This window comes from Crotalus tigris, unplaced genomic scaffold, assembly GCF_016545835.1.
Source record: "Crotalus tigris isolate CLP2741 ecotype Arizona unplaced genomic scaffold, ASM1654583v1 scf7180000021948.665609621:419813, whole genome shotgun sequence".
Taxonomy (NCBI): Eukaryota; Metazoa; Chordata; class Lepidosauria; order Squamata; family Viperidae; genus Crotalus; species Crotalus tigris.
In genome coordinates this window covers 247,630-261,809 of record NW_024098774.1, presented here as the reverse complement: position 1 = coordinate 261,809, position 14,180 = coordinate 247,630, and the positions used below count along the sequence as shown (strand labels likewise).

Here is a 14,180-nt window from a genome sequence, read left to right as displayed (position 1 = left end):
GTGTGCTTCCCCTCCCAGAATTCCCCAGCCAGCCTGCTTTAAGAGGGGGGGACTTCCAATCCCAGAATTCCCCAGCCAGCCTGATTTAAGAGGGGAGGACTTCCACTCCCAGAATCCCCCAATCAGCCTGTTTTAAGAGGGGTGGACTTCCCCTCCCAAAATCCCCCAGTCACCCTTGTTTTAAGAGGGATGGGCTTCAACTCCCAGAATCCCCCAGCCAGCCTGCTTTAAGAGGGGTGGGATTCCACCCATCTTCAAGTTGCTAAGCTTGACAAACATTCCCTTAGAGCAGTGGTTCTCAACCTTTCCAATGCCGCGACCCCATAATACAGTTCCCCATGTTGTGGTGACCCCCAACCACTTATACATCACCGGGTACCAGGGGCATGGCCAAAGAAAAGGGGGGAAAAATGGCGGATAGCCTTGTTTGGCGACCCCCGTGAAATGGTCGTTCGACCCCAAATGGGGTCCCGACCCACAGGTGGAGAACCACTGCCTTAGAGATACCAATTGCCTGAAGTAGGAAATCACTCTTTAATTCATGCTACTTTCAAAGTAAGTAGAGGCAGTCCTCAACGTATGCCCATTTCATTTAGCGACCGTTCCAAATGACAACGGCACCAAAAAAAAAGGACTTGCGAATCCTTTTCCATCCTTAATGACCGTTTCAGCGTCCCCCTGGTCAAAGGATCGCAATTCGGATGATCTGCCCTCTGCCCTGTAGAGACGGACTTCAACTTACGACCGAGACTGAGCCCCAAATTTACGTTGCTAAGTGAAACCTTGGCTAAGCAAATTTTGCTCCATTTTACGACATTCCTTTGCCACAGTTCAGAGAATCACGGCCAGTGTGAATCCAGCTTCCCCGTTGAGTTTGCTCGCCCGAAAGTCACAAAAGGGAATTAGGGGGCCGTCGTAAATAAGAGTCAGGGGGCCAAGCACCCGGATTTTGATCACATGACCACGTGGGGAAGGCTGCGACGGACGTTAAGTGTGAAAAACGGTTGTAAGTTACTTTTTTTGCTCTGCAATTATAACTGTTGAACAGCTGGTAAATAAAGGCTTGTAATTTGCCGATTGCCTGTAAGTAAGTAAATAAACTATTTACCTACAAGGCTTCTTGAAGGATAAAATTGAATGTTCTGTAATTCCAAACAGTAGAGGGGGTACCTGGCTCAATAGTAGCAACTGTGAGAGGGACCTCGGAGTCCTAGTGGACAATCAAATAGGAGCCAGCCGTGTGCTGCAGCTGCCAAAAAGGCCAACACAATGCTAGGCTGCATTAACAGAGGGATAGAATCAAGATCACGTGAAGGGTTAATACCACTTTACAATGCCTTGGTAAGGCCACAGTTGGAATACGGCATCCAGTTTTGGTCACCACGATGTAAAAACGATGCTGAGACTCTGGAAAGAGTGCAGAGAAGAGCAACGAAGATGATTAGGGGACTGGAGGCTAAAACATGTAAGGAACGGTTGCTGGAATTGGGTCTGTCTAGTTTAATGAAGAGAAGGATGAGGGGGGACATGATAGCAGCCTTTCAATATCTCAGGGGCTGCTCCAAAGAAGAGGGAATCAAGCTATTCTCCAAAGCCCCTGAAGGCAGGACAAGAAGCAACGGATGGAAACTAATCAAGGGGAGAAGCAACCTAGAACTAAGGAGAAACTTCCTGACAGTGAGAACAATTAACCAGTGGAACTCCTTGCCTCCAGAAGCGGTGAATGCTCCAACATTGGAGGTTTTTAAGAAGAGACTGGACAGCCATTTGTCTGAAACGGTATAGGGTTTCCTGCCTGAGCAAGGGGTTGGACTAGATGACCTCCAAGGTCCCTTCCAACTTTATTATTATTATAACAATGCAATGCGGGCTTGCCTTTCCGCGAATATATATTTCCCCTCCTTCAAATCTTTTTTGGGGGGGAAAGTTTGCAGATCTTGAAAAACCACCAGCGTTAAAAGGAACTCGGAAGCAGCGGGCACGAGCGACCGTGCCGTGGTTTTCTTTTGTTTTCTTTTAAAAAGGAAAATTTAAGGAGATCCGCAGCATAGGGAATTTTCTTTCTTTCTTCCTTTCGGTTCAAACGGGGCCTTTCAAAACCCCGTTTTAAGAACGGGGCCTTGAGTTTGCTTTCTTCTCCTGCTTCCCGCCTCCCTTTAAAAATCCTTGACGGTCCAAAACGAACCCAGGGATTATTTCTAACTTCCCGTGACCTACTTTGAGAGGCTTTTTCAGTTTAAAAATAAAAATAAAAAATGCTTCCAATAAATGAGGTAAACCGAAGGCAGCCAAAGCAGGAGTGGGGAATTCCAGGTGGGTCTAGCTATATTTAATAATAATAATAATAATAATAATAATAATAATAATAATAATAATAATAATAATAATAAAGTTGGAAGGGACCTTGGAGGTCATCTAGTCCAACCCCCTGCTCAGGCAGGAAACCCTACACCATTTCGGACAAATGGCTGTCCAGTCTCTTCTTAAAAACTTCCAGTGTCCTTCCATCCTCCTTGTCCTTCCATCCTCGGGCTTCTGACGGTGTCCCCTCCTCAAATTAGAAGTGATCCATCCTTGCAGGGGGTCTCTAGCAACGAGGGATTACCCCTCTTTTCAACTTGGGAGAAAGAAACTAGCTGTCAAGATACGAACTTTACTGTCTATAGCAGTGGTTCTTAATCTGGGCGATATCACCCCCCCAATTTCATTTTTCAGGGGGGCAATGGAACAAAGAGAGGCGACACGGGGGTGAAGGAATGAAAAGGGGGCGATATGGGGGCAATGGAGTGAGAAGTTTTGGGGACACTTTTGAGACTTTTTCGTACAGTGAATCGCTGCATATCTGTCGTACAAAAACATCAGATCGCTGGCTATTAGTGGATTGAATTGTGTTTTCAAATGTTCCTCCAGCTAGCTTCAGCACAGAACGCCGTACGTATGTGAAGACGCATCGCTTATCTTCATGCGCGTTGCGCAGCAGCCTCTACCCTTTTTATATTTCTTTTTGCGTCTTAAATTTCACTTGTAATTCAATCATTAAACGTTACTGTTTTTCTTTTCGGGCATTTCACTTTCTTGCCATTGAATTTGTTTTCAGTGGGCATTCCATTTCAGTGTCTTGAATAAATAATAATGAAATACATGTATCGCGAAGTTTGGGAATCAAGTGACGGGTGGCACTAAAATTTTTCACACAGTTGAGATATGGGGGAAAAGACTGGAAATAAACTATTTGCATCGATATGTCCTGAGGACAATTTTAAAGAAAACAAAACAAGGGTTTGCATAAATTGAAGAATTATTTCCTATGTTGAGATTGAGAGGTTATGTTGGGCGATGACAACTTCCTCATTGGCTCAAGGAGGCGATTCGTTCAAAAAGGTTAAGAACCACTGGTCTATAGGACCACCACAGAGCTTCTAGCTTGCCAACAGTGATGGGGAGGGGGGAGTTAGGGTCCCACAGGTGTTCCCTCTCCGTGCGAGAGCCGAAACCGTCGACGGAATATTTTGACGGACGGAAGTTTTCTTATTTATTTATTTATTTTATTTTATTTATATGCCGCCCAATCCCAAAGGACTCAGGGCGGCGTACAAAATTAAAACAATCTTCTCGTAACAATTGCTGGAAGATTAATTGGACAATATGACCTGAGCTAATATCCACCACCGAAGATATGCAGATGATGCCACTCTAATGGCAGAAAGCGAAGAGGAACTCAAGAGCCTCTTGATGCGGGTGAAGAAGGAGAGTGCAAAAGTGGGCTTGGAACTCAACCTTAAGAAAACCAAGATCACGGCATCCGGCCCTCTCAATTCCTGGCCAATAGTCCAGCCCCCTGCTCAAGCAGGAGACCCTGTACCATTTCGGACCAATGGCTGTCCAGTCTCTTCTTTAAAACTTCCAGTGTTGGAGCATTCACAGCTTCTGGAGGCAGGTGGTTCCACTGGTTAATTGTTCTGACTGTCAGGAAGTTTCTCCTTAGTTCCAGGTTGCTTCTCTCCTTGATTTATTTATTTATTTATTTATTTATTTTTAATATTTATATGCCGCCCAATCCCGAAGGACTCAGGGCGGCGTACAAAGTTAAAAACAGTCATAAAACAATAAAATAATAAAATAATAAAATAATACAATCATACCGCGAGTCCGGTCATATCCCGCCCCCCCGGGGACATCAGCCCCAGGCCTGCCGGAACAGGAGAGTTTTAACGGCTTTCTTAAAGGCCAGCAGGGTGGGAGTAGTTCGAACCTCGGGGGGAAGTTGATTCCACCAGGTCGGAGCCACCACAGAAAAGGCCCTTCCCCGAGGGCCCGCCAGCCGACATCGTCTGGCCGACGGGACCTGAAGGAGGCCCAATCTATGGGACCTCACCGGTCTCTGGGAGCTGTGCGGCAGAATGCGTTGCTTCTTGTCCTGCCTTCAGGCACTTTGGAGAATAGCTTGACTCCCTGAGATACTGGAACACTGCTATTGTCCCCCTTCATCCTTCTCTTCCTTAAAGTAGACATCCCCAATTCCAGCAGCCTTTCCTTATATGCTTTAGCCTCCAGTCCCCTGTTCCTCTTTGTGGCTCTTCTCTGCAAACTTTCTAAAGCTCAGTGACTTTTTTGCATCGTGATGACCAGAACTGGACACAGGACTTCAACCCCCTTTCTTGCCAGGAAGCCCCTCTTGGCCAAATGCCAGACACACACACACACACACACACACACACACACACACACCACTCTACCTTTGGTGGCTCCGGCCGCCCCCAGGTGGCAAATGGCGCCCAGGACGAGCCAGAAGACTTTCTGTTCCTCCCCAGAGATGCCCATCACCTTCATGGCCGCCTGCAACCTGCTGAACTGCTGGGCCGCTTTCTGCTTCTCCTCCGGCTGCAGCCCAAGAGAAAAAGAGAAAGAAAAAAAAATCAAGAAGGAAAGAAAGACTGTTGTAAAACCCTGAAGTCATTTGTTGTTGTTTTTTTAGCGCCAGCCTCAAGAGGGTTACTCCGTCAGAGCAGGGTTAGGCCCGGGAGATCTTGCGCCGGTCCTCTCCCAGCAAGGAGGGAAAAGCAAGATAAGCCTTTAATTAAAACTCCGTGTAAACCGTGAGAAGACTGAGAGCATCCTTGCTACCTCGCCGGGCAGAGAATGGAATGGTATGGAGAATAGAATAGAGAATAGAATAGAGAATATAGAATACAGAATAGAATAGAGACTAGAATAGAGAATAGAATATAGATTAGAATGGAGAATAAAATAGAGAATAGAATACAGAATAGAATACAGAATAGAATATAGATTAGAATGAATATAGAATATAGAATAGAATAGAGAATAGAATAGAATAGAGAATAAATATAGAATAGAATACAGAATAGAATATAGATTAGAATGAATATAGAATATAGAATATAGAATAGAATAAATAAATAGAGAATAGAGAATAGAATGTAGAATATACAATACAGAATAGAATATAGATTAGAATAGAGAACAGAATATAGATTAGAGTGGAGAATAAAATATAGAACAGAATAGAGAATATAGAATACAGAATAGAAAATAGAATATAGAATAGAATACAGAATAGAATATAGATTAGAATGAATATAGAATATAGAATAGAATAGAGAATAAATAGAGAATAGAGAATAGAATAGAGAATAGAGAATACAGAATAGAATATAGATTAGAATGAATATAGAATATGCAATAGAATAGATAATAAATATAGAATAGAATAGAGAATAGAATAGAGAATATAGAATACAGAATAGAATATAGATTAGAATGGATATAAAATATAGAATAGAATAGAGAATAGAATATAGATTACAATGGAGAATATTGAATACAGAATAGAATATAGAATAGAATAGACAATAGAATATAGATTAGAATGGAGAATAGAATAGAGAATCGAATCAAATCAAATCAAATAGAGCTGGAAGGGACCTTGGAGGTCTTCTAGTCCAGCCCCCTGTTCGAGCAAGAAAACCTATGCCATCTCAAACAGTTGGCTGTCTAGTCTTTTCTTAAAAACCTCCAGTGATGGAGCGCCCACGATTTCTGGTGGCAAGCTGTTCCACTGGCTAATTGTCCTCCCTGTCAGGAAGTTTCTCCTTAACTCCAGGTTGCTTCTCTCCTTGATGAGTTTCCAACCATTTTTCCTTTTCCTTCCCTCTGGTCCTTTGGAGAATAACGTGACCCCCTCCTCTTTGTTCCAGCATAGCGGCTTCCGCAGAAGAGGCCTCGTAGATCTTGGTCAAGACCACCCCAGCTCTCCCCCTGCTCCAGACCAGTCCAGGCGAAATGCCCGCCCTCCCAACCAGCCCGGATACCTTGGACAGCGGCAGGATGCCAAAGACGTTGTTCTCGGCCAGGTGATTGAAATGCAACTCGGTCCTGCAAAGAGGAGGAAGAGGAGAGGAGGTCACAGAAAGCCACAGGTTGACCAGACATCTGGCCCTTTGGCTATCCCTGCCCAGCCCGCCCGGGCTGCTTTTACAGGGGGGTCCTCAGCTTATAGACGTTTGTTTAGCGACCGTTTGGCATTACAAGGGCACTAAAAAAGGCGATTGACGGCCCTTTTCCATCCTTGCAGTATCCCTGTGGTCAGGTGATCAAAATTCGGACGCTCGGCAACCGGCATATATTTATAACAACAAGAACAATAATAATAATGCTGGAAGAAACCTTGGAGGTCATCTAGTCCAACCCCCTGCTCAGGCAGGAAACCCTAGACCATTTCGGACAAATGGCTGTCCAGTCTCTTCTTAAAAACTTCCAGTGTTGGAGCATTCACAGCTTCTGGAGGCAGGTTGTTAATAATAATAATAAAGTTGGAAGGGACCTTGGAGGTCATCTAGTCCAAGGGTAGGCAACCTTGGCTCTTTTATGACTCGTGGACTTCAACTCCCAGAATTCCTGAGCCAGTATGGCTGGCTCAGGAATTCTGGGAGTTGAAGTCCACGAGTCATAAAAGAGCCAAGGTTGCCTACCTCTGATCTAGTCCAACCCCCTGCTCAGGCAGGAAACTCTATATACGATTTCAGACAAATGGCTGTCCAGTCTCTTCTTAAAAACTTCCAGTGTTGGAGCATTCACCGCTTCTGGAGGCAAGGAGTTCCACTGGTTATTTGTTCTAACTGTTAGGAAGTTTCTCCTTAGTTCCAGGTTGCTTCTCTCCTTGATAAGTTTCCATCTGTTGCTTCTTGTCCTGCCTTCGGGGGCTTTGGAGAATAGGCTAATCCTCCCCCCTCTTCTTTGGGGCAGCCCCTCAAATATTGGAATACTGCTATCATGTCCCCCCTCGTCCTTCTCTTCATTAGACTAGACATTAAAAATAAAATTCTGTTGCCTGCTCTCAAAAGTGTACACATACATAACACACTTATAAACACGCTATATACAATGTATGTATATACCTACATCCTTACATATAAATATTAATCTAGTCTAAAAATGGCTAGCCTAAAGAAAAGAAGAAATAGGGGAGACATGATAGCTGTGTTCCAGTATCTGAGGGGCTGCCACAAGGAAGAGGGGGTCAGTTGTTCACCAGAGCACCAGAGGGAAGGACGAGAAACAATGGTTGGAAATTGATCAAAGAGAGAAGCAACCTGGAACTAAGGAGAAACTTCCTGACAGTGAGGACAATCAACCAGTGGAACAGCTGGACTTCAGAAATCGTGGGCGCTCCATCGCTGGAGATTTTAAGAAAAGAGTAGACATCCACCTGTCTGAGATGGTAAAGGTTCTCCTGCTTGAGCAGGGGGCTGGACTAGAAGACCTTCAAGGTCCCCTCCAACCCTGTTCTGTTCTGTAAAGTTATGCTTAAAATCCTACAAGCTAGACTCCAGCAGTATGTGGATCGAGAACTACCAGAAGTACAGGCAGGATTTCGAAGAGGCAGAGGAACTAGAGATCAAATTGCCAACGTACATTGGATCATGGAGAAAGCTAGGGAGTTCCAGAAAACCATCTACTTCTGCTTCATTGACTATGCAAAAGCCTTTGATTGTGTGGATCACAACAAATTGTGGCAAGTTCTTAAAGAGATGGGAATACCAGACCATCTTATTTGTCTCTTGAGAAACCTATATGTGGGTCAAGAAGCAACAGTGAGAACTGGACACGGAACCACTGATTGGTTCAAAATTGGAAAAGGAGTCCGCAAGGCTGTATACTGTCGCCCTGCCTATTTAACTTATATGCAGAGCACATCATGAGAAAGGCAGGGCTAGATGAAACAAAAGTTGGAATTAAGATTGCCGGGAGAAATATCAACAACCTAAGATACGCAGATGATACCACTCTGATGGCAGAAAGTGAAGAGGAACTAAAGAGCCTCTTGATGCGGGTGAAGAAGGAGAGTGCAAAAGTTGGCTTGAAACTCAACATTAAGAAAACCAAAATCATGGCATCCGGCCCTCTCAATTCCTGGCAAATAGATGGGGAAGAAATGGAGGTAGTGACAGATTTTATTTTTCTGGGCTCCAAGATCACCTCAGATGGGGACTGCAGCCAAGAAATTAAAAGACGCTTGCTCCTGGGGAGGAAAGCTATGGCAAATCTAGACAGCATTCTAAAAAGCAGAGACATCACCCTGCCAACAAAAGTGCGTATAGTCCAGGCCATGGTTTTCCCAGTTGCAATGTATGGCTGTGAAAGTTGGACCATAAGAAAGGCTGAGCGCAAAAGAATTGAGGCCTTTGAACTATGGTGCTGGAGAAGACTTCTGCGAGTCCCCTGGACTGCAAGGCGATCCAACCGGTCAGTCCTGGAGGAGATCAACCCCGACTGCTCTTTAGAAGGCCAGATCCTGAAGTGGAAACTCAAATTCTTTGGCCACCTAATGAGAAGGAAGGACTCACTGGAGAAGAGCCTGATGCTGGGAAAGATGGAGGGCAAGAGAAGAAAGGGACGACAGAGAATGAGGTGGCTGGATGCAGTCACTGAAGCAGTAGGTGTGAACTTAAATGGACTCCAGAAGATGGTAGAGGATAGGAAGACCTGGAGGAACGTTGTCCATGGGGTCGCGATGGGTCGGACACGACTTCGCAATTAACAACAACAACAACAATTCTATTCTATTCTATTCTATTCTATTCCATTCCATATTTTCTATTCTATTCTACTCTACTCTACTCTATTCTATTCATTATTCTATTCCATTCCATTCCATATTTTCTATTCTATTCTTTATTTTGTTCTATACTCCATTCTGTTCTATTCTTTATTCTGTTCTATTCTTTATTCTGTTCTATTCTCTATTCTATTCTACTCTATTCTATTCTTCATTATTCTATTCTATTCTATTCTATTCATTATTCTATTCTATTCCATTCCATTCCATATTTTTTTTCTATTCTATTCTTATTCTATTCTTATTTTATTTCTATTCTATTCTATATTCTGTTTTATTCTGTTCTAGTCTAGTCTAGTCTAGTCTAGTCTAGTCTAGTCTAGTCTAGTCTAGTCTAGTCAATTCTAGTCTATTCTAGTCTAGTCCAGTCCAGTCCATTCTATCCTATTCACTCTTTCACCCACCAAGACATGGGGTTCCCTTTCATGGCAAGTGGGGATACTGAGTGGGGATGGGACTCTTCCCCCTGAGGTCCAGGGGCCCTAAACTCACACCATGGACAGTCTAGGAAGATGGACACCTTCTGCCAGGTATAGAAGCAGCCCAGATCCAAACAGGGTCATCCTGAAGACTCCTCCTCTCCCCCCCTTCCTTTCACAGCACCTGACTTTTGAGGTCCCCCAAATTCTAAGCCCAGACCTCAAGAGTCTCCTTACCGCAAGGCGTTGTCCGGACAGGCCAGGAGATAGTAGAAGACGTTGAAGGTCCCCTCGTTGGTGGGACGCTTGGCCACGCGGAGCTTCTCCAGCAACATGGTCTGAAAAAAGCAGCGGGAAGAGAAGGTTTTGGTGTGGGCACCCCTGGTAGGACCAGGAGCCTCTGATGGTGGCCCAGTTTGGTTTCTTCTCAGTCTTGGATGGTGGTGACTTGACTTGACATGACGTGGATGTAGGAGATGCTGGTTCTGTCCACGGCACCATCGTCATACAAGACGAGTGGGTGCCAGTCAACCTCAAACAAGGTTTCTCAACCTTGCCCATTTTAAGAGGGGTGGGCTTCCACTCCCAGAATCCCCCAGCCAGCCTGCTTTAAGAGGGGTGGGCTTCCACTCCCAGAATCCCCCAGCCAGCCTGCTTTAAGAGGAGTGGGCTTCCACTCCCAGAATCCCCCAGCCAGCCTGCTTTAAGAGGAGTGGGCTTCTACTCCCAGAATTCTCCAGCCAGCTTGCTTTAAGAGGGGTAGGCTTCCACTCCCAGAATTCCCCAGCCAGCCTGCTTTAAGAGGGGTGGGCTTCCACTCCCAGAATCCCCCAGCCAGCCTGCTTTAAGAGGGGTGGGCTTCCACTCCCAGAATCCCCCAGCCAGCCTGCTTTAAGAGGGGTTCCACTCCCAGAATCCCCCAGCCAGCCTGCTTTAAGAGGGGTGGGCTTCCACTTCCCAGAATCCCCCAGCCAGCCTGCTTTAAGAGGGGTGGACTCCCAGAATCCCCCAGCCAGCCTGCTTTAAGAGGGGTGGGCTTCCACTCCCAGAATCCCCCAGCCAGCCTGCTTTAAGAGGGGTGGGCTTCCACTCCCAGAATTCCCCAGCCAGCCTGCTTTAAGAGGGGTGGACTTCCATTCCCAGAATCCCCCAGCCAGCCTGCTTTAAGAGGGGTGGGCTTTCACTCCCAGAATCCCCCAGCCAGCCTGCTTTAAGAGGGGTGGACTTCCACTCCCAGAATCCCCCAGCCAGCCTGCTTTAAGAGGGGTGGGCTTCCAGTCCCAGAATCCCCCAGCCAGCCTGCTTTATGAGGGGTGGATTTCCACTCCCAGAATCCCCCAGCCAGCCTGCTTTAAGAGGGGTGGGCTTCCACTCCCAGAATCCCCCAGCCAACCTGCTTTAAGAGAGGAGGATTTCAACTCCCAGAATTCCCCAGCCAGCTTGCTTTAAGAGGGGTGGGCTTCCACTCCCAGAATTCCCCAGCCAGCCTGTTTTAAGAGAGAAGGACTTCAACTCCCAGAATTCCCCAGCCAGCTTGCTTTAAGAGGGGTGGGCTTCCAGTCCCAGAATCCCCCAGCCAGCCTGCTTTAAGAGGGGTTAGGGACATCCACTCCCAGAATCCCCCAGCCAGCATGCGATTTGCCATTCTCAAGCCCCAGGAACGGCTCCAGGTAGAGAGGTGAGAGCTTGGAGGACTGAGACCCCCCCGACACACACCCCCCCGGGCTCACCTGCACAGAAGCCGAGGCCACCTGCCCGGCCTGGTCAAAGTCCAGCGAGATAATCTGGGAGAAGCGACTGGCGTTGCTGTTCAGGCTGGTGCTGCTGTTCCCGAAAGCCTCCAGGATGGTGTAAAGGGCCTGCCACTTCTCCACTGCCGGGGCAGAAGGAGGGCAGCCTGGTTAGCCTCTGTGTGTCTGTGGTGTGTGTGTGTGTATCTGTGTTGTGTGTGTGTCTGTGTGTGTCTGTGTGTGTCTGTGTGTGTGTGCAGGTGTGGCTCCAGCACACAGCATGCTTCCGCCCTCACTGGCCATGGCTAAGGTCTAGAGCAGGGGTGTCTAATCGTGGTTACTTTTAAGAGTTAGGGATTTCAATTCCCAGAATTCCCCAGCATCCTTTAAGAGGGAAGGAAGGAGGGACGGAGGAAAGAAGGGAATGGGAGGGAGGGAATGGGTGAGAGGGAGGGAGGAAGGAAAGGAAAGAGGGAGGGAGAACGAAGGGAGGGAGGAAATGAGAGAGAGGGAGGGAGAGAGAGGGGGGGAGGGATGAAGAAAGAGAGGGAGAGAGGAAGGAAGGAAGGAAGGGAGGGAGAGAGCGAGAAATAGTGAGAGAGAGACAGAGAGAGGGAGGGAGGGAGAGAGAGAGAGAAAGGAAGGAAGGAAGAAAGAAAGAGGGAAAGAAAGAGGGAGGGGAAGAAAGAAAGAAAGAAAGAAAGAAAGAAAGAAAGAAAGAAAGAAAGAAAGAAAGAAGAAAGTGAGAGAGAGAAAGAGAGAGAAATAGAGAGTGAGAGAGACAGAGAGTGGGAGTGAGCGAGAGAGAGAAAGAAAGGAAGGAAGGGAGGGAAAGAAAGAAAGAGGGAGGGAAAGAAAGAAAGAAAGGAAGGAAGGAAGGAAGGAAGGAAGGAAAGAAAGAAAGAAAGAAAGAAAGAAAGAAAGAAAGAAAGAAAGAAAAGGAGAGAGAAATAGAGAGTGAGAGAGAGAGACAGAGAGTGGGAGGGAGGGAGAGAAAGAAAGGAAGGAAGGAAGAGGGAAAGAAAGAAAGAAAGAAAGAAAGAAAGAAAGAAAGAAAGAAAGAAAGAAAGAAAGAAAAGGAGAGAGAAATAGAGAGTGAGAGAGAGAGAGACAGAGAGTGGTAGGGAGGAGGAGAAAGAAAGGAAGGAAGGAAGGAAGGAAGAGGGAAAGAAAGAAAGAAAGAAAGAAAGAAAGAAAGAGGAAGGAAGGAAGGAAGGAAGGAAGGAAGGAAGGAAGGAAGGAAGGAAGGAAGGAAGGAAGGAAGGAAGGAAGGAAGGCCACCCGCTGTCTGTCCAGCCAGGTCCCAACGCGAGGGTGTGTGTGTGTGTGTGTGTGTGTGTGTGAGAGAGAGAGAGACCCACCTGAGAAGACCCTCCCGGGGCTGCCGGCGATGGTGGCCAGATACTGCACCAGGTGCTGGGCGCTGGTGCTCTTCCCGCTGCCGCTGCTGCCCAGGAAGACCATGGACTGGTCCTGGCGGCTCATCAGCATGGCCCGGTAGGCGGCCTGGGCCAGGGCGTAGACGTGCGGGGAGGTCTCCTCCTTCCGGCACCCCTTGAACATGTGCATCACCTGCAAGAAGCAACCGGGGGGGGGGCGGTCCTCGCATTTACGACCGTTCGTTTAGGGACCAAACTTACAACAGCGCCCAAAAAAGCCAACTCAGGACTGTTTTTCCACACTTACGCCCGTTGCAGCACCCCCCCTGTGGTCACGTGATCAAAATTCGGACGCTTGGCCACTGACTTGTATTTATGACGGATGCAGCGTGCCCAGGGATGTCACATGACTCCCTTTTGCGCCCTTCACACAAGCAAAGCCAACGGGGGGGAAGCCAGATTAGCAACAACCGGGTTACTCATTTAACAACTGCAGGGACTCACTTAACAACGAGAAAGGTCGTAAAACGGGGGCCAAAACTTCCTTAACACCTGTCTCACTTGGCAACGGAAATACGGCACCCAGCTGTGGTCGTAAGTGGAGGACTGCCGGGGTTACGTCCTTCTGGGGCCACCATGTATACCAGGGGTCTTCCAACTTGGCCCTTTGATGACTTGTGGACTTCAACTCCCAGAATTCCTCAGCCAGGCTCAGGAATTCTGGGAGTTGAAGTCCACCAGTCATCAAAGGGCCAAGTTGGAAGACCCCTGCTTGTGGACTTCAACTCCCAGAATTCCTCCGCCAGCATGCCTGGCAGAGGAATTCTGGGAGTTAGTCCACCAGTGATCAAAGGGAGAAGTTGGAAGAGCCCTGGTCTACACCCACCTTCTCGGAGTACATGGATGGAGAGCTGAGCGGGTTGATGACCACCAAGTTGGGGCCGGCGTAGGTGTGGATGAGGTTCCCGCCGTAGCGCTGACGAAGAGTGTGCAAGGCGCTGGACTCATTGAGGTAGACCAGGTTGGCCAGGTCCTCCAATCGGTCGCACGATGGAGGATTGGCCTGATCAAAGAAGAGATTGGGAAGACAAAAGGAAAAACAGGTTAGTTTGGACTGGACCAGGAGCAGTCTGTGGGATAATAAAACCCTAGGGCAGGGGTAGGCAACCTTGGCCCCTTCATGACTGGTGGACTTCAACTCCCAGAATTCCTGAGTCAGCATGGGGGAACTATGGCCCCTTCGTGACTGGTGGACCAACTCCCAGAATTCCTGAGCCAGCATGGGGGAACTATGGCCGCTTCATGACTCGTGGACTTCCAGAATTCCTGAGCCAGCATGGCTCAGCTTGGAAACCTCTCCCTTTCCCCTCAGCATGGCTGGCTCAGGAATTCTGGGAGTTGAAGTCCACAAGTCATGAAGGGGGCCATAGTTCTCCCATGCTGGCTCAGGAATTCTGGGAGTTGAAGTCCACCAGTCATGAAGGGGCCATAGTTCTCCCCCATGCTGGCTCAG

At 47.4% G+C, this 14,180-nt stretch overlaps 1 protein-coding gene across 5 annotated transcripts in view; it reads right to left on the bottom strand.

Annotated features, from left to right (window-relative positions):
- Positions 1-14,180, bottom strand: part of MYO18A (myosin XVIIIA) — a 199,789-nt gene that overhangs the window by 103,061 nt on the left and 82,548 nt on the right. For all 5 annotated transcript variants that reach the window (XM_039319030.1, XM_039319032.1, XM_039319033.1 and 2 more), the window contains 6 exons: positions 13,554-13,730; positions 12,650-12,860; positions 11,289-11,431; positions 9,796-9,896; positions 6,333-6,396; positions 4,737-4,881 (listed from right to left, as the gene is read on the bottom strand). In XM_039319030.1, the coding sequence (XP_039174964.1) occupies positions 4,737-4,881; positions 6,333-6,396; positions 9,796-9,896; positions 11,289-11,431; positions 12,650-12,860; positions 13,554-13,730 (841 nt within the window). The remainder of the gene's footprint in view (positions 1-4,736; positions 4,882-6,332; positions 6,397-9,795; positions 9,897-11,288; positions 11,432-12,649; positions 12,861-13,553; positions 13,731-14,180) is intronic.